Here is a 24,041-nt window from a genome sequence, read left to right on the forward strand (position 1 = left end):
AGGCTCCTCTGTCCTCCACTCATTACCTGTATTAATGGCACCTGTTTGAACTTGTTATCAGTATAAAAGACACCTGTCCACAACCTCAAACAGTCACACTCCAAACTCCACTATGGTGAAGACCAAAGAGCTGTCGAAGGATAACCAGAAACAAAATTGTAGACCTGCACCAGGCTGGGAAGGCTGAATCTGCAATAGGCAAGCAGCTTGGTGTGAAGAAATCAACTGTGGGAGCAATACTTAAAAAATGGAAGACATACAAGACCACTGATAATCTCCCTCGATCTGGGGCGCCACGCAAGATCTCAGCCCATGGGGTCAAAATCATCACAAGAACGGTGAGCAAAAATCCCAGAACCACACGGGGGGACCTAGTGAATGACCTGCAGAGAGCTGGGACCAACGTAACAAAGGCTACCATCAGTAACACACTACGCCACCAGGGACGCAGATCCTGCAGTGCCAGACGTGTCCCCCTGCTTAAGTCAGTACATGTCCGGGCCCGTCTGAGGTTTGCTAGAGAGCATTTGAATGATCCAGAAGAGGATTGGGAGAATGTCTTATGGCCAGATGAAACCAAAGTAGAACTGTTTGGTAGAAACACAACCCGTCGTGTTTGGAGGAGAGAGAATGCTGAGTTGCAACCAAAGAACACCATACCTACTGTGAAGCATGGGGGTGGCAACATCATGCTTTAGGGCTGTTTCTCTGCAAAGGGAACAGGACGACTGATCCATGTACATGAAAGAATGAATGGGGCCATGTATCATGAGATTTTGAGTGCAAACCTCCTCCCATCAGCAAGGGCATTGAAGATGAAACGCGGCTGGGTCTTTCAGCATGACAATGATCCCAAACACACCGCCCGGGCAACGGAGGAGTGGCTTTGTAAGAAGCATTTCAAGGTCCTGGAGTGGCCTAGCCAGTCTCCAGATCTCAACCCCATAGAAAACCTTTGGGGGGAGTTGAAAGTCCGTGTTGCCCAGCGAGAGCCCAAAAACATCACTGCTCTAGAGGAGATCTGCATGGAGGAATGGGCCAACATACCAGCAACAGTGTGTGGCAACCTTGTGAAGACTTACAGAAAACGTTTGACCTCTGTCCTTGCCAACAAGGGATATATAACAATGTAAATAAATATATGGATACTGCGCTATAAAATAAAAAACAAAGGAAGCTGCAACTAAAAAGTGTTATACTACACCTCGAAGGGACACTGGAGGAGTAAAAAGACCTGCAGTGTGCTATGTCACGTATCGACTCTTCTGCTGACTACTCCCGCTGATGCTTTGGAGTCCAGTGCTTGCCAGGGAGATCCCGCGCTGGGGTTACAGCCATTCGCCCAATGTGGTCCCCTGTAATAAGGAACCACCGATTTTCGTATCGACTCTTCTGCTGACTACTCCCGCTGACACTTTGGAGTCCAGTGCTTGCCAGGGAGATCCCGGGCTGGGGTTACAGCCATTCGCCCAGTGTGGTCCCCTGTAATAAGGGACTACCGATTTCTGGTAAGTGGCAGTACTTTTCAGTGGTGGAGGAGATCTATATATTGCATCTATCACTTCAGTGTGGAACCTCACTATATATCACTGTGGACTGGCATTCACTATTTTGATTTTTTGATGGTTTATTTTTCATAATATGGATTCAATTTTTTCACTTATGGATTGACTTTTGTTTTCCCAATTTACTTATGGACCTTTGCTATTTGGACTCTTTTTGTCACGTTTTTATATCTATGTAGCATTTGCACTCGCACATTTGATGCACAATAGATGTGTGCTGGTAGATGCACCTTAGTTCTATTTTTTTGTCATTTATTTCTGTTATCAATTTGTGTTATGGGCTATTTCTGTCACTCAGTATCTTAGTTTATGCCCATCAATTTATATTACTCATTGATTAGCACGACTTCTTGCTTTTTATATATATAAAAAAGTATTGAGATGAACTTTTGATATTGACCAAATACTTATTTTCCACCATAATTTGCAAATAAATTCTTTTAAAAATCAGACAATGTGATTCTCTAGATTTGTTTCCACATTTTGAATTTCATAGTTGAGGTATACCTATGATGACAATTACAGGCCTCTCTCATCTTTTTAAGTGGGAGAACTTGCACAATTGGTGGCTGACTAAATACTTTTTTGCCCCACTGTATATGGTAAACATGCCCCCTAATTCAACCATTTTGGGAAGAGGTTCACAGACTCACGTGCCGGATCTCTACCTCCCCACTAGACTTTTCTCCAGCCCAATTTCTGTTACACCACTCCACCATTCCAAAATCAGACTACTTTCACTCCCTTTTAAGGCATCTAGTAAATGTGGCCAAACTTATATAATCTAATCCCCCAACCATACCAAAATAGTTTAAACGCATACAAAGAATCACAGGGATGGAGGAACTCATCCACTAATCGAGTGACACCTCTGACAAGTACAGGTTAACCTGATCCTGCTGGCAATATTTCAGAACGGACGACTATAAAAAAAAACCTTTCTTAAATTTGTAGACTCATGCCAAAACAGGAGGGGAAGGAAAAGGCAGAAACCCCTACCCCTATCACTCCTCTTTATACCCCAGATTCCGAAACCAGCTGGTTCTGAGACCCCTCTACCTTTAGCCTCTAGTTACTTCCCCCTATTCGTCCCCTATCTTTATAGCCCCACTCCTTCCCCTACTCTCCCTCACAATCTCTAATCCCAATACCTACTACATAAGCTCTTACCTGCACATCCCTAACATAAGTGTACACCCAAGCTAACGTACAATCACACATACTTCTAACCAAACCACACTGACAGCAATTAACGATAGTCATACCCAAATCTCTACTTACTGAATTTTGAGAAACATAAGCTGAAACCCCACATACTGTATATAGTAGGATGAGTCTCCACTTGATATTAGGACCGAATGGTGGCCTCAGATCCTAATGAATATAGAATAGAATTCCTCAATGCTTTACAGATAGAGGTCGCAAACTCATGAAGAGAAATCCCCAATATTAATATGTCAGACTCTGCCTTAAAAATATGATGTAGAAAGTAGTGAAGAAAGTGATTTGTAACTGGGGTGAGACGGGGACCCCCCCCCCCCCGATACAGTCTGCTCCCAAAAATAGTGTTAATACTGTTTTTTCACCATTGTTAATCAAGCATGGCATAAGATGTAGTACAAATGATCTTCTTTCTCATACCCGAATGTATGACATATTTTGTTTACTTCTCTGCGTTGTTCTTTCTAAAAAAATTCAATAAAAACCATTGGACAAAAAAAAAAAAAAAAAGCGCTGCGCAAACTGTTAGCGCTATAGAAATCATGAATAATAATAATAATAATAAATAATAATAATAGCACATGTATTACAAAAAATAAAATGAAGCTTTACACTCGCATATGCGAGATATACAAATACTTAAATGGTGACTCTCGCTTTGGGAGGAAACGTTTTTAATCTTGGCTTTCTAAACAAGACACAGCCACACAATGAAGTTGTTCATTAAATTGCAGAAGGTTCATTAAACTGCATAAGGGGTTTTTTACTTCTAGAGGGGTAAGGATGTGGTACTTCCTTCCACAGCTATTGGTATCAACAAAGGGTGTAGATAAGGTGAAAAACTTTTAAATGTGATTCTTAGCGAACACATGGATATGGAAAACAGTAGTCACACACACACACCTTACCAGCTATGTAACTACGGTATGTAAGCGACATTTAATACAGTTCTATTCATCACAGCAGCACTGCAATGCAATGGTTCATGTCGTAACCTGCTGTGCTAAAAAAAAAAAAAAAGTACTACTTGCAGGACCTTTTTCAGCACACACCATAGCAAAGACAGCATAGGAAACAAAAATTTAAATTGAAGCCACACCACTGCTAAAAGGTCAAGATATAATTTCATTCCAATAAAAAAGTCAATCAAACTTCGATGAAGGGGGTGTTTTTGCACCCCCAAATGCATTGGCTACTTTTTTGATCGACTGCCTAACTTTTTTTCTATTAAAGTTGTATCTGAACCTTTTAGCAGTGGTGTGGTGCTTCAGTTTCCATTTTTGTAACATTACACTACAAGCCATGGGGACCATAGAGATCCTCTGGGGTGTAGAAGTTGCCTACCAAGAAACCAGATTATTTATATCAAAATAAATACTTTAGAATAGCAATACCACTAAGATAACCTTAGGGGTCCAATGCTATTTTTCCACTTTCCACAAGGTCAGGAAACAAAGTATTTTGCCTTTTCTACGTGTGGGGAGGTATGCTGGAAAGAGCTGTCAGCGTGCCCCAATGCACCTGGTATTAATGAGCCTTAAGGTGTATTCACACCAGAAACTGCACGTTTACTGTGCAGTTTTGCATGTGTAGCGATGTGCATTTAACACAGGATTTTTCTATGCGCAATTTGCATGCATTTGTTGTGCATTCTTCCTAAGCTTGCATTTCCTTTGAAGTCACTTCTGCCTTTCTTCTTTGGACTCCCATGTGTACTGCACTGTGTTGCAGTGCATTTTCGTGCATTTCTGTGCATTTGCAGTGCAAAAATTGCAGCTTGCTGTACTTTTTTTTTTAACTGCATTGCAGTGCAATGCAATAGTGTGAACTGTGCCCATAGCATAACCTGGATTTTGGACTGTCTCCAACTGTGGTTGGAGTGGAGTCAAAAATGCATCCCACTGCATCTGGTGTGAATGGGCCCTTATAGTTCACTATTTTAGATTATGCAGTTATAGAAAGAAGTTAAAGCCGAACTCCAGGAACAAAAACACATAAGTATATTCTTCAATCACCACAAACGATATACAAAGTAAATCCACTTTGTGCGCAACAAATGACTTTGCAAACCCAGATATTACCTTAAAAATTAGAGCTATGAGAGGAAGCCCCATTAAAAACAATGGGAGGCTGCCAGCTCCCACAGCTAATCACACCCACTCCATGGCCTATCACTCGCATGTGATCACTGCATGAGGTGAGGACGGAGTGGGAGGGGGCGGGGAAGAACCATGCTGTGTGTGACTATAGAAGCACACAGCCCGACTCAGGATCGAGCCTGCATCTCTGCCCCCAAAGCAAGTGATTTGCTTTGGCTAGAGGGTGCAGAGGAGAAGCAGACAGCACCAGCGGGGGGCCTCAGAAGAGGAGGATTGGGGCCACTCAGTGCAACACCATTGCACAGAGCAGGTAACTATAACATATTTTTTATTTTAATTTTTTTTTTAAATGTGACTTCAGAAATTATTTAATTTACTCAGATGCCAGAAAAACATTCAGCTTATATTAGCCTGTTTATGAACTGAAATCCATGCTATATACACAACCTCAAACAGAAAATAAACTCATGGGTTCTAAAGTGTCTTGTGGCTGATAAACACATCATAGTATAACATTTCCATTGGTGAAATCAGGTATTATAGAAAGGGGTATTATGGAAAGGATTCTTTAATCAGCCTCAGAGCCAGACCTCCAGGGGCCAGAGACCCAATAGCGTTAGCTATTTTTGCAGTTTTGCTTTGCTGCTACATCAGAGATATTTATAGTACTCGGAATTATGGTACTTACATTTCCGTTTTTCATCTCCTCATAGCTGGAGAGGGAGCATGAAGAGAAAACAGTAGAAGAGCCCAACTTCCTGGATGGATGAGAGAAAAATCAACAAAGGAATTCCTGGATGAGAAAAAAATCAACAAAGGAAGAATTAGAATAGTCAAACTAGACTATTGCCCGAATATTAAAGTGATATTAAAGTCATTGTCTTTTTGTAAAATTACAGAAGTTTGCAGAAATGCACTACAGTTCATTTAACATGGTTTCCTATGGTACACGTTCACATCTATGCATTTTGTGGCCGGTGCGTTTTTGAAAAGGGTAAGGGACTTTATTTCCGTGTTTTGCATGTAAAAGACTTCAATGGAATTGCACCAGAAACGCAAGGGTTGTGTTTGTGATGCGATTTTTGATGTGTTTTGGGTTTTTTATTTTTAATAAAATATTTAACCTTCTGTTGGACAAAGCGGTGGAGGACTGTCTCAAGATTGAGAAAGCCTCAAAACATAGCAGATGATCTACCCTGAGATGTTATAGTGAGATTTCAACTATATGAAGGAAAAGCACAAATCTGGGGGAAAATGAGAGGAAGACCACCACTAAAATATGAAGGGGCGGACCTCCAAGTTTTCACAGATCTGGCACCAGAAACACTGGCTAGGCGAAGACTCCTTAAACCTCTACTCGAGCAAATGCGAACAATGAATATCAAGTACAGCTGGGGATTCCCAGCATGTCTAATAGGCCAGAAGGACGGAAGATCAACGAAATTAAGGTCTCTTGAAGACCTACAAGAATTTTGCAATAAACTGGACTTACAAGTCACGGTCATCCCAGGATGGTCAGAAGAAGAAACTTTATCACAGAAAGAAGATGAGCAATGGCAAAAGTCGCTTAGAGTCGCAAGGAAGACTCAAAAACAATAAACAAAACTAAGAACACTCCAGAGACTGAATAGAAAATACGGCTTTGGAGAATGGGATAAAAGAGACAGAGTTTAAGTTGAATAGAGCAGAAACAGAAGAAAACAAGTAGGAACAATAATAGCAGAACAGGTTTGGGGGAGCGAGAGAGGGACTGGGGGTGGATTGGTGATGGCGGGGTGAAAGGTGTTGGAGGGCAGAGACACTTGGATTACTGATGCGCTCCCAGCCCACCCACCCCTTCTCTCTTTGGTATGGTGTTTAAAGATAACATCAATAAAATTTTATATCATACAATGTTCGTGGGCTTAACACGCCAGCAAAAACAACAAAAAAAACTTAAAGGAGGTTAAACAGTACAATGCTGGGGTAGTGTTCCTTCAGGAGACGCATATTTCTCATGAGGCCAATGTAAAGCTGTTCTCGAGAGATTACCCAACATGGTTTTATAGGGATTCTACAACAAGAAGAGCAAAGGGGGTAGCCATTGGTGTGGCAAGAGGAGTATCGTTCATATTGGAGGAAAGGATGACAGACCCTGAATGTCGATACCCCTTTCTTAACCACTTCAGCCCCGGAGGATTTGGCTGCTCAACGACCAGAGCACTTTTTACAATTTGGCACTGCGCTGATTTAACTGGTACTTGCGCGGTCATGATATGCTGTACCCAAACAAAATTTGCTTCTCAATTTTAGTCATACCCAAGTCCTTCCTGGGGACTTTCATGACACTGAGAATACAGAGAGACTCACTTACTGAGACTTGAGAAGTTGCAAGGTTCAACAGAATCCTCTCCCAGCTGGAGACAACCACAGCCTGGTGCTCTACCAGAGCGCTGCCAGGTGCTCTACCAGAGCGCTGCCAGGTGCTGGACTCATACCCAACTTCTCAAGCTCGGCATTAATGAACTGCTCGAGATCATTACCCGTGGAAATGTCACTTTGACACTCCACGTCAACATCACTTGTGTGGGTCACGGACAAAGTCTCTGCTGTGTGCTCGCCCTTAACTGGTCCTTCTTTCTCTCGAGGGTTAACCGCTGCATCATCCAGCAAACCTTCAGCTACAGGCTGTTTTGCAGTCCCTCCTGCTGGCACAGCAGAAACAGTGTCCACCTTGTTTTTTTGCTTAAAAGCTAGATCTATCAGGGAGATTAGATTTTTACCCCAACTATCCCAATCCGTTATATGTGTGCTCCATTCACTGGTACTCCTCAGCACCGATCCATCCGCCCAAGGAGACACATAAGAACAGACGGGCTTAGTTGAAGACTCATTACAGACTTTGGTAATACATGTTCTAACACAACAGATTGCAATATACCACCTTGCTCAGGTGGCACTTCAAAAACCTCACACACCTTTACATTATCCACAGATTGTATTAACCCACTATTTACCTGCACATTTTTAGTATTAGCAGCTTGAGGAGTCGTTCGCGCGGGGATACCCGCGATCGCCTCACGGAGAGGACGAATGGGGAGATGCTGATGTAAACAAGCATCTCCCCGTTCTGCCTAGTGACAGTGTCACTGATCCCTGCTCCCTGTCATCGGGAGCAGAGATCAGTGACATGTCACAGCTAGCACATCCCATCCCAGTGTCATTTACACAGGAATCAGTGCATTTTTATAGCAATGATTGCTGTATAAATGACAATGGTCCCAAATATGTGTCAAAAATGTCCGATGTGTCCGCCATAATGTTGCAGTCACAATAAAAATCGCTGATCGCCGCCATTACTAGTAAAAAAATTACTAATAAAAATGCCATAAAACTATCCCCTATTTTGTAAACGCTATAACTTTTGCGCAAACCATTCAATAAACTTATTGCGATTTTTTTTTACCAAAAATATGTAGAACACGTATCGGCCTAAACTGAGGAAAATAAATGTTTTATTATAGCAAAAAGTAAAAAATAATGCGTTTTTTTCAAAATTGTCGCAATTTTTTTGTTTATAGCGTAAAAAAGAAAAACCGCAGAGGTGATCAAATACCATTGTGGGAAAAAAAGGACGTCAATTTTGTTTGGGAGCCACGTCGCAAGACCGCGCAATTGTCAGTTAAAGCGACGCAGTGCCCAATCGCAAAAAGTGCTCTGGTCAGAAAGGGGGTAAATTCTTCCGGGGCTGAAGTGGTTAACAGCATTCTTAGTTTTTGCAGGCTTTCCTAGCCCACTGCCAACTTGGGAATGGCAGACGTTAGATACATCACATTTAGTCATCAACACAGTTGCAGCTTGGACTTTAACCCCTGCCTCCCCACTGTACAGGGTAAAGTCAAAAGCACATTCAGTGGCCCTACTATCTGGGGTCACTCTCACATCATCATGGACAGTCTCATAACCAGTCCTTTTCAACATAAACTCAGCGGTTCCAGCAATCATTTCATTAAAATAAGTATGGAGAATGCTGCGCCAACTCCTAATAAGAAAAGAAAGAAATAAAGCAGCCAACACAACAATCTGACTAATTGTGAATATATGTGAAACAACAAGGTGTGGCGCTAATAAAGTATACTGAGCATCAATGGGAAAAACAAAAAAGTCACAGTGGGTGATGGTAATGCATAAGGTGAAAAAGGGTTAATGCCCTAAATAGATAGTGGTGACACCTATAATATACAAAAAAATAAAAATAAATAGGGGAAGAGGGGTATCCCCCCAGGGGAGTAATAAGTGAATGGCTAATACCAATAAATAGTTAGGAATATTGAAAAATGAGCTGCGTATAACTCCTAATAATGAATAACAGATGAGTGAATCTATTATAGTGAGTGTAACCTCAAAGCTGAATGTGAATAGCAGATTGTGAATGACCTGAAAGCACCCAATTAAAAAATTAACACAGTATATAAACTAACATGGATGTAAATAGAGATAAACTCAACAATATTACGTGTCTGTCAGACTTATAGTAAAAATCTAAAATACATGAATGTATCAAAAATGTAGGCATGTGGAATTAAATGTCCGTCTCTGAAGTATGTATTCCACTTGTAGGCATGTAGAATTAAATGTCCGTCTCTGAAGTAAAAATTAGTCACGGTGCCAGTATGACACTGTAGGTGCTCCCAGTCTTCATATGTATTTTAATGGGACTGTTAGGGACATCTCTGTATGTAGGGTGATATCTTCTCCCAGCATGACCATATAATCTCAGGCAGATAAATATAAAATGCCTTTACCAGAAAGGGTGGACTCACAGGCCATTGGCGGTGAGTCAGAAAGGCTTGTACCGTCAAACGGTGGAGTAGATCAAGTGGTGGAGTGAATCAGATTCGGATCCTAATGGTGGACTTGGCTTGGAAGAGCAGAAAATACCACAAGATGGTGTATCCCTGAAGAAGTTAGATTGGACCCAGGTGTCCTGTTGGACCCACTTTGATCGTCAGCCAAATTCCACCTAATCATCGACAGTCCTCATGGAAGGGCAAGGAAAAAAGGAAGAACTTCCACATAGTGTAAATCCATTAAAAACGATAAGGAATTTATTGGTATAAAAATTGCAAGGAATTATATCCAACAAATAATAAAAAATGGGCAGTAAAAGTTGGGCTCAATTGAGCTGGGCAGCGCAGTAAGTGATGGTTACGGTAAACAAACGGATCCGACGCGTTTCGTCCTCTAAGACTTCTGCTGGGGTCATACTTTGAATAGTATTGAAAGATAAAATGACTTTGTACAGACTGAATTGTTAAGCCTGCAGCCAAGATTAAACTTGACCTAAAATACTACTGAGCCTAGTAAGAGAAGAGAAAGAAATAAAAAAATAAAAATAAAAATGAAAATAAAAATAAAAGTAAAAATAAAAAAATAAATAAATAAAAAAAATAAAAATAAAAAAGACAAAATAAATTTATATAGAAAAAATATATAAAAATTATTTTTTATAAAAAAGTATTGCTTTTCACTGACAACACCATGAACAGGTGATGTGACAAATCTCACAGTCCAACTGAAAATATAAAAAGTATTTTCAATAGGGAATATAAAAAAATTACCAATAGGAAATATATAAAAAAAGTTAATTTTCAAAATTATCCATTTTTAATATTCCATTTTTTTGAAACAGGTTTTCCGGAAATAGAAGTGCTCAATCTTCAAAAATTATTAATAAAGCAATTTAAGTCCAATTCTATGTTTAATCCTCTCGGATGGAGGCTTTTTAAAAGAAATATCCATTTGGTTTCTGTCTGTGAAAGATCTCTGACCCGATTGGAACCCCTCCATGACGGGGAGACATGATCAACACAGCAGAATTGGAGCAAAGATGGGTCCTGTTGGTGTTTTTCTTTGAAATGTAGGGACACACTGTGATATTTGTAGCCATTTTTTATGTTGGTTATGTGCTCTGACACCCGGACTTTTAGTTGTCGTTTGGTTCTTCCCACATAATATAATCCGCATGGGCACCAGAGCAGATAAACCACATAAGATGAATTACAGGTCATAAATTTGTCAATCTCAAATGTTTCATTGTCAATATTAGACACATTAGTAGTTCCCCTATTGATTGTACTGACAGTTCTACAGCAGATGCATTTTTTACAGGAAAAAAAGCCATTCAAATTTATTTTTAGGCCTAATTCATTTGGTGGATCTAAAATCTTCTTCACAATATGATCACCAAAATTCGGAGCCCTCCTATAAATATACTTCGGACTATTGGGTAAAATCTCGCCCAATTGTCTGTCTCTACATAGAAAATATTTTAAAAAAATATTGGTATATTCTATTTCCTTATATTGATAATGAAAACTGGAAATTAATTCTATTTGGTGAGATTCATTAGTCACCTGATTATTCCTCTTAACAAGGCATTGATCCCTTGGTATATTCGCGACCTCAAGTATAGTATTATTCAACATGGTCTCCCTATAACCCTTTTGTATAAATTTTTCTTTAAGCATATCAGCCTGTGCTAAGTAATCAGTCAGTTCTGTGCAGTTCCGCCTTACTCTTAGCATTTGGCCTTTCGGAATATTCCTGATCCAGGCCGGGTGATGACCACTTCTAATAGACAAATAGCTATTCCTGTCTGTTGGTTTTAGGAATACTTTAGTGATAAGTCTAGTCTAGTCTAGATTTCTTGATATGAAATGAGAAGAAATCCTGGATAGCCACACTCTGGGATAAGGACATCTTTATTTAGGTAAAATCCAACAATACAGGCAAATGCAGAGAAGTACAGGGTGGTAGACCTCTAACGCGTTTCACATCATTTGGATGCTTATTCTTAGCTAAAGAGGAATAGTAATAGTGTTGTATAAATAGAAAAGTAAAAAAATAAAAGAGGGAGGGTGGAGTATGAATGCCGGTTGAACATCCAATCACCGCGCTACATAGCCGACCCACCCTCTCAGTGTAATTAAAAAGATAATGATCCCATTATAAAAACCCACACCTGCAAAATGAGGAGAGAAAGCATCCATTAATAACCAAAAGAGTGTATATAAAGAAAAATATACAGGCAAAACTACCATGCCAATGTGGATCGGCACAGACTCATGTAAATAACTGAAAAAAGAAAAAGAAAGGCTGGTATTGGATGCCAAATCCCTCCACAGCAGGTGGAGCCGCAACAATGGAACAATTTAGAGTAGTAGGGAGTGCCAAAGAGTGTTAAACCATAAAGCCGTGTGACTGCAGGGTACCTCACTCACACATATACAAAACCAAAAATCAAAAAAATACAAAAAATATATAAACCTGAACAAAATATACATAAATGTGTGACAGCGCGATCCCGACATAGTATACATAGGCACTCCAAAGCACTCACACAACCCAAGAGAAGGAAATGTACATAAACAGTTAAATGGAATAAATATAAATTACTATAAGATCAAAGTATATGCATTTTAAACGTAAGGTCAAAGTGTATGTACATTAAACATGAGATCAAAAATATATGCACATTGAAACAACTCCTCCGATCATACTTGACAACTTGTATTATATAGACAAAAGAGTTGACAAAAATATATGCAGTAAGAAATAGATCTGAAATGGGTCGCCAACTACTCGAAGACATGGTTACAAATGTATCAAACATGTAGCATCGCATCCAAAACACTAGTGTCAAATAAGTCTTTGCTTCCTGCAAGGAAAAAACAGTAAAAAACAAACAGAGACATGGAAATGGATTAGACGCCAGATGAACCACGGAAAAGTAAATATCCATTGTTATTAGTGTTAAACTCTCATAATAATAATATCATGTTAGCTGTGCGGTTAATCATGAAGGTAGGGAGAGTGACTTTGATAGAGAGGTCATCTTCATGTCTTCTAGGTTCATGGACAGAGGATATTCTCCAGCTCCCATTAATAAAGGTCTGTCCATAGCCAAAAAGACACCCTGTCACCAACTCCTTGTGTACAAGATTAAGGATAGGGAGGGCCGTAGGTCCCACAAGGGACTATATTTTATTCCCACCTTTTCCACACCCTATAGTGTGGAATTCCACAAGATACAAAAAATTGTTACTAAGTATCTTCCGGTCCTGTCTAATGGTTCCATCTATTCCAAAGTTTTAGCTAAGGGTATTCGTAGTGTCTCTAGAAAAGCACCATCCCTTGGTAACCTTCTGTCACCCAGCCTTTTTTCCAGCAAAAATAAATCCAATAATTGGTTATCATTCCAGGGCACATTTAAGTGTGGTGCTCGTAACTGCAATTATTGTTCATTTATTAAGGGTGGGGACATGGTGATATCAATGTCCACAGGAAAGTCCCATAAAATTAATCCCTTTGTCAATTGCAACACACGTTACGTAATATACGTCATTACATGCACTATATGTTCCATCCAATATGTAGGGAGAACTACGCGCAGGTTGAAAGACCGGTTGTATGATCATCTCTATGATATTTACAAAAATCATGCCACAAACGTTGCACGTCACTGGAATGAAGTCCATCAAAAGGACTAGTCTTGCCTTGTTATACAAGGCATAGACAAAATTAGGACACCACCGAGGGGGGGTGACAAATTTAGAATTTTATGCAGACGCGAAGTCCAATGGATCTTTTCTCTCAACACTAGACGACCCCTCTGGCTCAATTTCGAGTGGGATGTGTCACATTTTTATGAATGATCCCACGCGCATTCTGCGGTCTCACAGAAAAGACTTTACCTGTAGTTTCTGTCACTCACATCCTCAGTAGTCCCATACTTGGGATTCAATAAATATAAATTAGCCTTTCTAATAATTTTTTACCATTAGGAAGATGCATTAGTTTGTTTATGCTCTGCCTACAACTTACAATGTTTCATAGATATTTGCACCATCATATATCATATATATATTTTTCACCACTGGCAGATTAGAAATCTAATTCCCAAATACATACATGTTCTTCACTACTGGTAGATTAGAAATTTAATTCCCAAATCTAGACTTTTTAGGCCTTAGTTTCATGCCATAGCGAGTAGCAGCATTTTTCAGCAGTTTGAGTGAGACTCTCACGTCTCCTGGTTCACGGCAGAATGCTATGAGGTTGTTCCTTTTCTAATCCTCTCAGTGTTCCTGCCTTTCTGCCTTTATTATACACATTTTTTACGGTAGTTTCCACTTGGTTTTTGCTTGCTTAATCCTTACAGAAATTATGGACTATATCTGTTACAATTGTTATGATTTTTTATTTTTTAATCAGAGTATGGCATACTGCACTAGCCTCAAATAGCCAGATATATTAAGCTATAGTCTCATTTTCTATAGCAAACTGTGATATACTGCAGCACTTAAGTGAGACTCTTTCAGTCCTCGAATGCACGGCATAATGCAGTAAGGCTGTTTTACAGACCATTCTGTCTCTTTCGCCTTTCGGTTTCATTTTTGTTAGTTCCAATTCAAATTTATGGAATTTTTACAGTGAGCCGTGGCGTTCTGCAGCACGTGAAGTGAGACTCTGGGAGTCTCTAATTGCATGGTATTATGCAGCAAGGCCGCCTTAGGATTTAATTTTTCCTTTGTTCTCCTTTTGGGTCCTTTTGTGTAGGATGTAGGTCTAGGCTCTGTTTGATGCCGATTCTACAGTTACTCAATAATATCTGTGTTTGCCTGTCATTATTTTCTTTTGTGTTTTTGTTTCACTCAACTTATTTCTGCATATGAAGTGAGACTCATGGTCTCCGTATATTTGTTGTAGCATAGTCTGCCATCACGTTGGTTTATGCGGAAACTGCACTCATCTAGTAGTTTTTTCGGTTCTTCGCTTTAGTTCTCTTGTTGGGGTCTTTTATGTTTCCTGTGCGGTTGATCATACCTTTTCATGATTAACTGCACAGCTAACATGATATTATTATTATGAGAGTTTAACACTAATAACAATGGATATTTACTTTTTCTTGGTTCATCTGGCATCTAATCCATTTCCATGTCTCTGATTGTTTTTCTGTTTTTCCTTTCAGGAAGCAAAGACTTATATGACACTAGTGTTTTGGATGCGATGCTACATGTTTGATACATTTGTAACCATGTCTTCGAGTAGTTGGCGACCCATTTCAGATCTATTTCTTACTGCATATATTTTTGTCAACTCTTTTGTCTATATAATACAAGCTGTCAAGTATGATCGGAGGAGTTGTTTCAATGTGCATATATTTTTGATCTCATCTTTAATGTACATACACTTTGACCTTACGTTTAATATGCATATACTTTGATCTTATAGTAATTTATATTTATTCCATTTAACTGTTTATGTACATTTCCTTCTCTTGGGTTGTGTGAGTGCTTTGGAGTGCCTATGTATACTATGTCGGGATCGCGCTGTCACACATTTATGTATATTTTGTTCAGGTTTATATATTTTTTGTATTTTTTGATTTTTGGTTTTGTATATGTGTGAGTGAGGTACCCTGCAGTTAAACGGCTTTATGGTTTAACACACTTTGGCACTCCCCACTACTCTAAATTGTTCCATTGTTGCGGCTCCACCTGCTGTGGAGGGATTTGGCATCCAATACCAGCTTTTCTTTTTCTTTTTTCAGTTATTTACATGATCCACATTGGCATGGTAGTTTTGTCTGTATATTTTTCTTTATATACACTCTTTTGGTTATTAATGGATGCTTTCTCTCCTCATTTTGCAGGTGTGGGTTTTTATAATGGGATCATTATCTTTTTAATTACACTGAGAGGGTGGGTCAGCTATGTAGCGCAGTAATTGGTTGTTCAACCGGCATTCATACTCCACCCTCCCTCTTTTATTTTTTTACTTTTCTATTTATACCACACTATTACTATCCCTCTTTAGCTATGAATAAGCATCCAAATGATGTGAAACGCGTTAGCAGTCTACCACCCTGTACTTCTCTGCATTTGCCTGTATTGTTGGATTTTACCTAAATAAAGATGTCCTTATCCCAGAGTGCGGCTATCCAGGATTTCTTCTCATTTCATTGCAACCCAGCAAAGCCAGCACCTGGAACCAGTTCTTACTAGGGAGGTGTCATTCCAGAACAAGAGTGTTTGTGAGCTGCATCTCTCTTTTTTCCTGACGGATTTCTTGATGGTTAGATCCAAAAAATTCAAAAAGAGGGGAGACACCTGGGAAAAGGAGAGGCTGCCCACCCCAAAATCATAAAAATAGGAATTACCCCCAGAAGGTAAAGGGGCTTTGGAGGCAGCAGACAACAATGAAGATGTTGTATGGTATAAAAAGTGACTTTATTAATGCATGAAACATTGGAGTAAAAACATGAACTGTGTACATCGAGCTATAAAAGGGGCACAGAAGTATATATACATAAGTAATGTGTTGAAAAAGCGCTTGGATATTGTTGACGCGTTTCGACCCCATCGGGTCTTCTTCAGAGGGAATGCATGCGCTGCAGGAGAATTTTGTATACATGAAACAATGTTACCAATATGGTTATATATACACTTGTAAATAATGAGCACAGTTATATATGATAAAACTTTTTGAGCATAATTACCCAAGGGTGTGCGTATAGCTGTATCTTCTGAGCTTGCGATTTTAGAAGTCGCCTCTACCATCAGAATTCAACAACAAGGCCCCGCGGTCCGCCTCCACCCCCTGGGGGGGGGGAAGCTTGAGCAACAGCTGTGCGACTTACGATGGCTTACACGTTAGGAAGAACCCCCACACCACACAATTTTATACACAGCCATGATATCCTCTTTGGTGCAACTTCCTAGATTGTTTTTTGCACATGGGGCACTGCCGTATGTTTGGCACTTAGAGGTAAATCTCAGATTCACATTCTAAACACTTTTACAATTTCTCACTTACCATATTTTTACCCTCACACACTGTTATAATTTTCCTCTATCACCCTCCTATCACTTACTTGCACTATATTCCTTTTTTCATTTCTCACTTATTTGCACGATATTCCCAACTGTTTCCTTTTTAGTAGTCTCTTTATACTATATCACAATTTCTTCCAGCCATAGCACCTGTTCACACATTTTTCCTTTAGCCTCCCCCATCCATTTAACCCTTTCCTCTCCTCCTGTTCACCTCTGACCATCCTTTTCTTTCTTTTCTTTTTCTATCCTTTCTTCCTTTCCTTTTTCTTTCCCCATCTATACCTTAGGCCTAGGATACCTTCTTCCCTTTTCTTTTTCTTTTCCCTGTTTTTTCTTTGTTTCTCCCCTGCTCTCCCCCCCCCCCTTTTTTTCCTCTTTCCCCCTGGTCCCCTAATTGTTTTCCCATCCTTGCCCCTCTTTTCATGTCCCTTCCTCCCCCACTTTCATTCCCACCCTGGGGTTCCCTCTTTCCACCTCCCCCCCCTCCCCCCCCCCCCTTTCCCTCCCCCTCTTCCCCCCCCTCCCCTCCCTCCCCTCTCTTCCCCCTTCCTTCTTTTCTTCCTTGTTCCCTCTTTACTCCCTTCCATCTCCTCAACTGGTCTGTATATATATTCTTTATTTTTTTTTTTCTTTTAACGCAATGTTCACACACCTGCTTCAAAAACCTTGACTAAAATATATAAAGATCTTTACTCTGATACAATTTAGACCCACCAGCCTGTAGAGAAATGTTAAAATACCCTGATACTCCTATCATTGATCGATACAAATTTTCTAAAAAACCTCTACATGCTTCTACTTATGCCGTTGCTTGGTGTTTAGATCGCAGGTGCTGCTGATCCACATGCCCCTCACCAGGTGTGGGGGTTCTTCCTAACGTGTAAGCCATCATAAGTCGCACAGCTGTTGCTCAAGCTTCCCCCCCCCCCCCCAGGGGGTGGTGGCGGACCGTGGGGCCTTGGTGTTGAATTCTGATGGTAGAGGCGACTTCTAAAATCACAAGCTCAGAAGATACAGCTATACGCACACCCTTGGGTAATTATGCTCAAATAGTTTTATCATATATAACTGTGCTTATTATTTACAAGTGTATATATAACCATATTGGTAACATTGTTTCATGTGTACAAAATTCTCCTGCAGCGCATGCATTTCCTCTAAAGAAGACCCGATGGGGTTGAAACGCGTCAGCAATATCCAAGCGCTTTTTCAACACATTACTTATGTATATATACTTCTGTGCCCCTTTTATAGCTCGATGTACACAGTTCATGTTAGATCCAGAAAATTTACCTGCGAATCACTAATAACCTGGTCTAACACAATGTTGTTCATGTTATTATTGAGATGTTGTAAAAATTGGATGACGGATTTCTCAGATCCTTCCAATATAAACAGGAGATCATCAATGAATCTCTGATATAATTTTAATTGAGGCCTATGCTGGTTAAACACATGGCAATATTCCCATTCTGCCATAAACAGGTCGGCGAGGCTGGGAGCAAATTTAGCTCCCATAGCCACGCCAACCTGCTGGGAATAGAAATGGTCATGGTACCAAAAATAATTATGTGCCATGCAGAAATCAAGTGCCTTCCCCAGAAAACTCTTTTGTATATGTGGGATATCATCCCGTTTACTTAAGGCCCAATTAAGTGCCAGGAGGACATCATCATGTTGTATGATGGTATAAAGTGACCGGACATCGGCTGTCACTAAATAAGTTTCAGCCGAGGGGTCTATCTGGATTTGGTCCAACAGTCGTAAAATATCTGTGGTGTCTCTAAGATATGCTTTGGTAGCGGTGACACTGGGTTGGAGAAACTTATCTAGGTATTCACCAAGTCTAGCAGTCACCGAGCCTATGCCGTTAACAATTGGGCGTGCTGGAGGATTTTCTGTACATTTATAAATTTTTGGTAATGTATAGATTACAGGTATCCTGCATACACTAGGTTTCAAATATTTTCTTTCTTTCGGGTTCAGAGCATTGTTCCTAAACCCCCACTCAACCAGTAAATCAAGTTGTTCTTTATATGAGTTAGTGGGGTCTGATCGTAGTTTCTTATATGTGACCTGGTCCCCCAGAAGATCAAGTAATTGTTGATGATAAAAAGACTTATCCATAACCATCACCCCTCCCCCTTTGTCCGCTGGACGAATAATGATATTGCGTTTAACCTCCAAGGACTTTATTACTTCTTTAATATGTTGAGGGTTTACACGTTTTTTTAGGGGCAATTCCTCAATATCTTTAAGTACAAGGTTTTTGAAGACCTCAATATAATGGTTGTTAGATACCTGAGGATTAAAAATAGATTTGTTCTTTAGGCCACTGTCAACCCTTTCTGTAGAAACAGTCACTTTATTAGACATGTCTGTCGGGTGGCCCAAAAAATATTTCTTCAGAGTTAACGTTCGAATAAATTTGTGTGTGTCTATATACACATCAAATTTATTCATTGTTTTCCTGGGTGCACACTTAAGGCCCTGATTTAGAATATTCATTACATTGGGGTTCAGTTCTACCTGACTTAAATTGAAAATTCCCGTGTCTAGGTTGCTCTCATACTTTTTTTGAGATTGTTTTCTTCTCCCTGCCCTGCAACCCCTGCTTCTCTTCGGGGGGATATTCTGTCTCTGTTGGTGTGATGGGAGGTGGTATCCCCAGTTTTGTGATAAGGGGTTGGATTCCTCCCCCCCTCGCGGGTTCCTGGGGTACGGATTCCCTCGTGGGGTGCCCCCTCCTCTCCCTCTGTTCCCCCATGGTTCTAAAAAAGAGTCCCTCTGCTGGTAGTGTCCATTATAATTTTCATGGGTTAAGGGTGAGTATCTATTTTGGGTGGGAATGATTTGCAGGGTATTGATATCTCTGTGGGTAAGGAGTATATGTGTCATGAGGATACCTGTCCTGGCTCTCTTGTCTATATTTAGGGGTCATATGGTTTTCCCCATATTGATTGACATTTTGGTGGCGACTGGGGGTTCTATAGCCCCCCTTATACTTCTGGGTTTCCCAATAATATTCCCCATGGCCCTCAGCAGTGCTCCTATGACGATTCTCTGGTGTAATGGTTTTCCCTTTGGTCTTAATTGGGGGTTTTCTTTTTGGGGGCGTGTCTGCACTCGCTCCGTTATCACGTCTGCTTTCAATAATCTCCTGAATGGCTGCATGAGTGCTCTGCCATAAATAAATGTTGTGAGTTTTGAAATCAGTAGAGTCTCTATGATATTTCTTCACTTTTTTTTCTTTGGGTGTCTCTGTCGACCTTCTCTAATTTTTTCTTGATATTAGTGTTAAAATCTTTATATTGATTGGATTCCTTAATGGGTTCCAATTTAGTATGTAGCAAATTAATGCTCTCATTGAGTTTATTCATTTTCAATCGTTCCCTTTTTAGAACTAGGCCCTGGAGTTCTCTTCCAGCCTTATTAAAGAACTCCAGCCATTCGTCCATATAAACTTGTTCAGTTAAACCATCCTGGGGTGACACTTCCCACCTTAAGCTTCTGGAAAATCAAACTTTCTCTTTCATAATGTTTTTTTTGAGCTGTTTTTCTAACTGATATTCCAATGATTTCAACATTGCTGTATAATCCTCATCACACTTTGTCATTTCCTGATTAGATTAAAAAATACATTCTGGGTTCATCTGTCTGTTAGACAGAAAGTGGAGGGCCTCCATAGCTGCAAGTGGTAAAAAAATATAATGTACTAAATAACGGTGTTCAAGTGCCGCGCAACAAGGCACCAATATGACCCCTCACTGCGCTTATGGACAAACTAAAAAATATTAATACTAATAAATAGTGATATTTACAGCTGCCAATTAGTGTAAAAATAATTTGAATAAAGTGAACAATCTTCAATAGAAGTAGTGGCGCTAAGTAGCAAATACAAAGGAGTGAAAGTGAGTCTATAAACAGGGAAAGTGTTGACCTTCTCTTTGCTAATAGTAGAAAAATGTGTATAAATAGTGGTAATCCGATAAACTCTCCCCTTTGCAAGTGGGGATCAAAGTAATCACATAGTGGCATAAAAATAAATAATTAATTAAACATACGAATAGTGACAATAGTTCATAAAAAGTCAGTGATAAAAAATTGTAACAAAAAAGAACTAAAGATAAAAATGGATGAAACCAAGTCCATGTAGAATGTTTTAGTGCCAGTAAAGTGGATGAAAAAAACTTTTCATGCAGTAAATTATCTTCCACCACACCATCCGTGACTGTGATCCACTCTTATGGAGCCACACTCACCGGAAATATATGCCTTGCACTCTCATGCTCGGCCAATAAACAGGAATAGAGCCACCCTGAGCCTAACCAAAGCAAATGAGACTGTATTGCAGCAGAAGGTGTCCATCAGTCAGCAGCGCTCATCCATCATAACCACATGAAAGAAATGATAATACCTCCCATAGTGTGATAACGTATAAACATTTATTAAAAAATGCTTGCAAATCCTCAATCAATGTACTCACATAAAAAAGTTAAAAACCAAGCATAAACGAGTAATGTTACGGCTGTAGTGTTAAATAATGGTCGTGGCGGACCCGGGATGCAGTGTTAACCTCACCCTTATCCCCTTGTTGGATCCTCAGCAGCGCGAGGAGATTTCCGCCGACCCCCGAATTACACAAACAGCTCAGCACAACACGTCACAAGTGAATCTTGGATGATAGGTTGCCGTACAGCCCCGCCTTCGACATGTTTCGGCACGTTTGACTTCTTCACAGAACTGGCTGTACGGCACGGCAACCCTCCCTTTTATGTCCAAGTGAAACTACAGCGCATGCGTGCATGCCGTGTCCCCATAAGCACAATACAACGGGTTCTTATACGCAAAAAACTCTGAAATACATTAAATGAACACATAATACAAAGTTGGAAATGGTTTAACAACATTGTGCCATTTGGGCTTCTACAACCCTAAAGCCCACCCCATAAGAAATGCAGTAGTAACCACATATAGTGTATCAATGGGGAAATTCTACTTCGCACTAGATAAACGTTTGAATCGCGGTATTCAATGATAAAACAACATTGTATAGAGTGTAGTGTTTAACCTACAGCCAAGATTAAATAGCATATACCGTTTGAATAGCGGTATTGAAAGATAAAATGACTTTGTATAGACTGAATTGTTTAGCCTGCAGCCAAGATTAAACTTGACCTAAATACTACTGAGCCTAATAAGAGAAGAGAAAGAAATAAAAAAAAAATAAAATTAAAAATAAAAGTAAAAAAATGAAAAAAATAAAAATAAAAGTAAAATTAAATAAAACTTAAACTGAAAATAAAAATTAAAATAAAATAACATAAAAATAAAAATAAAAAAGACAAAATAAATTCATATAGAAAAAATATATAAAAATTATTTTTTATAAAAAAGTATTGCTTTTCACTGACAACACCATGAACAGGTGATGTGACAAATCTCACAGTCCAACTGAATATATAAAAAGTATTTTCAATAGGGAATATAAAAAAATTACCAATAAGAAATATATGAAAAAGTTAATTTTTTAATTTTCGAAAAGGCCAAATGCTAAGAGTAAGGCGGAACTGCACAGAACTCACTGATTACTTAGCACAGGCTGATATGCTTAAAGAAAAATTTATACAAAAGGGTTATAGTGAGACCATGTTGAATAATACTATACTTGAGGTTGCGAATATACCAAGGGACCAATGCCTTGTTAAGAGGAATAATCAGGTGACTAATGACTCTCACCAAATAGGATTCATTTCCAGTTTCCATTATCAATATAAAGAAATAGAAAATATTTTTAAAAAATACTGGTATATTCTATGTAGAGACAGACACTTGGTAGTCCGAAGTATATTTATAGGAGGGCTCCAAATTTTGGTGGTCATATTGTGAATTAGATTTTAGATCCACCAAATGAATTAGGCCTAAAAATAAATTTGAATGGCTTTTTTTCCTGTAAAAAATGCATCTGCTGTAGAACTGTCAGTACAATCAATAGGGGAACTACTAATGTGTCTAATATTGACAATGAAACATTTGAGATTGACAAATTTATGACCTGTAATTCATCTTATGTGGTTTATCTGCTCTGGTTCCCATGCGGATTATATTATGTGGGAAGAACCAAACGACAACTAAAAGTCCGGGTGTCAGAGCACATAACCAACATAAAAAATGGCTACAAATATCACAGTGTGTCCCTACATTTCAAAGAAAAACACCAACAGGACCCATCTTTGCTCCAATTCTGCTGTGTTGATCATGTCTCCCCGTCATGGAGGGGTTCCAATCGGGTCAGAGATCTTTCACAGACAGAAACCAAATGGATCTTTCTTTTAAAAAGCCTCCATCCGAAAGGATTAAACATAGAATTGGACTTAAATTGCTTTATTAATAATTTTTGAAGATTGAGCACTTCTATTTCCGGAAAACCTGTTTCAAAAAAATGGAATATTAAAAATGGATAATTTTGAAAATTAACTTTTTTATATATTTCCTATTGGTAATTTTTTTATATTCCCTATTGAAAATACTTTTTATATATTCAGTTGGACTGTGAGATTTGTCACATCACCTGTTCATGATGTTGTCAGTGAAAAGCAATACTTTTTTATAAAAAAAAAAATTTTATATATTTTTTCTATATATATTTATTTTGTCTTTTTTATTTTATTTTATTTTCATTTTTATTTTCAGTTTTAGTTTTATTTAATTTTACTTTTATTCATTTATTTATTTATTTTACGTTTATTTTTATTTTCATTTTTATTTTTTTATTTCTTTCTCTTCTCTTATTAGGCTCAGTAGTATTTTAGGTCAAGTTTAATCTTGGCTGCAGGCTAAACAATTCAGTCTATACAAAGTTATTTTATCTTTCAATACCGCTATTCAAACGGTATATGCTATTTAATCTTGGCTGTAGGTTAAACACTACAGTCTATACAATGTTGTTTTATCATTGAATACTGCGATTAAAACGTTTATCTAGTGCGAAGTAGATTTTCCCCATTGATACACTATTTGTGGTTACTACTGCATTTCTTATGGGGTGGGCTTTAGGGTTGTAGAAGCCCAAATGGCACAATGTTGTTAAACCATTTCCAATTTTGTATTATGTGTTCATTTAATGTATTTCAGAGTTTTTTGCGTATAAGAACCCGTTGTAATGTGCTTACGGGGACATGGAATGCACGCATGCGCTCTAGTTTCACTTGGACATAAAAGGGAGGGTTGCCGTGCCGTACAGCCAATTCTGTGAAGAAGTCAAACGTGCCGAAACA

General features: G+C 39.0%; 1 protein-coding gene across 2 annotated transcripts in view; it reads right to left on the reverse strand.

Annotated features, from left to right (window-relative positions):
- FLT3LG (fms related receptor tyrosine kinase 3 ligand) overlaps positions 1-24,041 on the reverse strand; it is a 711,034-nt gene that overhangs the window by 552,568 nt on the left and 134,425 nt on the right. For both annotated transcript variants that reach the window (XM_073602343.1, XM_073602338.1), the window contains exon 2: positions 5,574-5,678. In XM_073602343.1, coding sequence (XP_073458444.1) covers positions 5,574-5,588 — 15 coding nt within the window. In that variant the 5' untranslated portion in view covers positions 5,589-5,678. The remainder of the gene's footprint in view (positions 1-5,573; positions 5,679-24,041) is intronic.

This window comes from Aquarana catesbeiana, linkage group LG10 (genome assembly GCF_042186555.1).
Source record: "Aquarana catesbeiana isolate 2022-GZ linkage group LG10, ASM4218655v1, whole genome shotgun sequence".
NCBI classification, from domain to species: domain Eukaryota; kingdom Metazoa; phylum Chordata; class Amphibia; order Anura; family Ranidae; genus Aquarana; species Aquarana catesbeiana.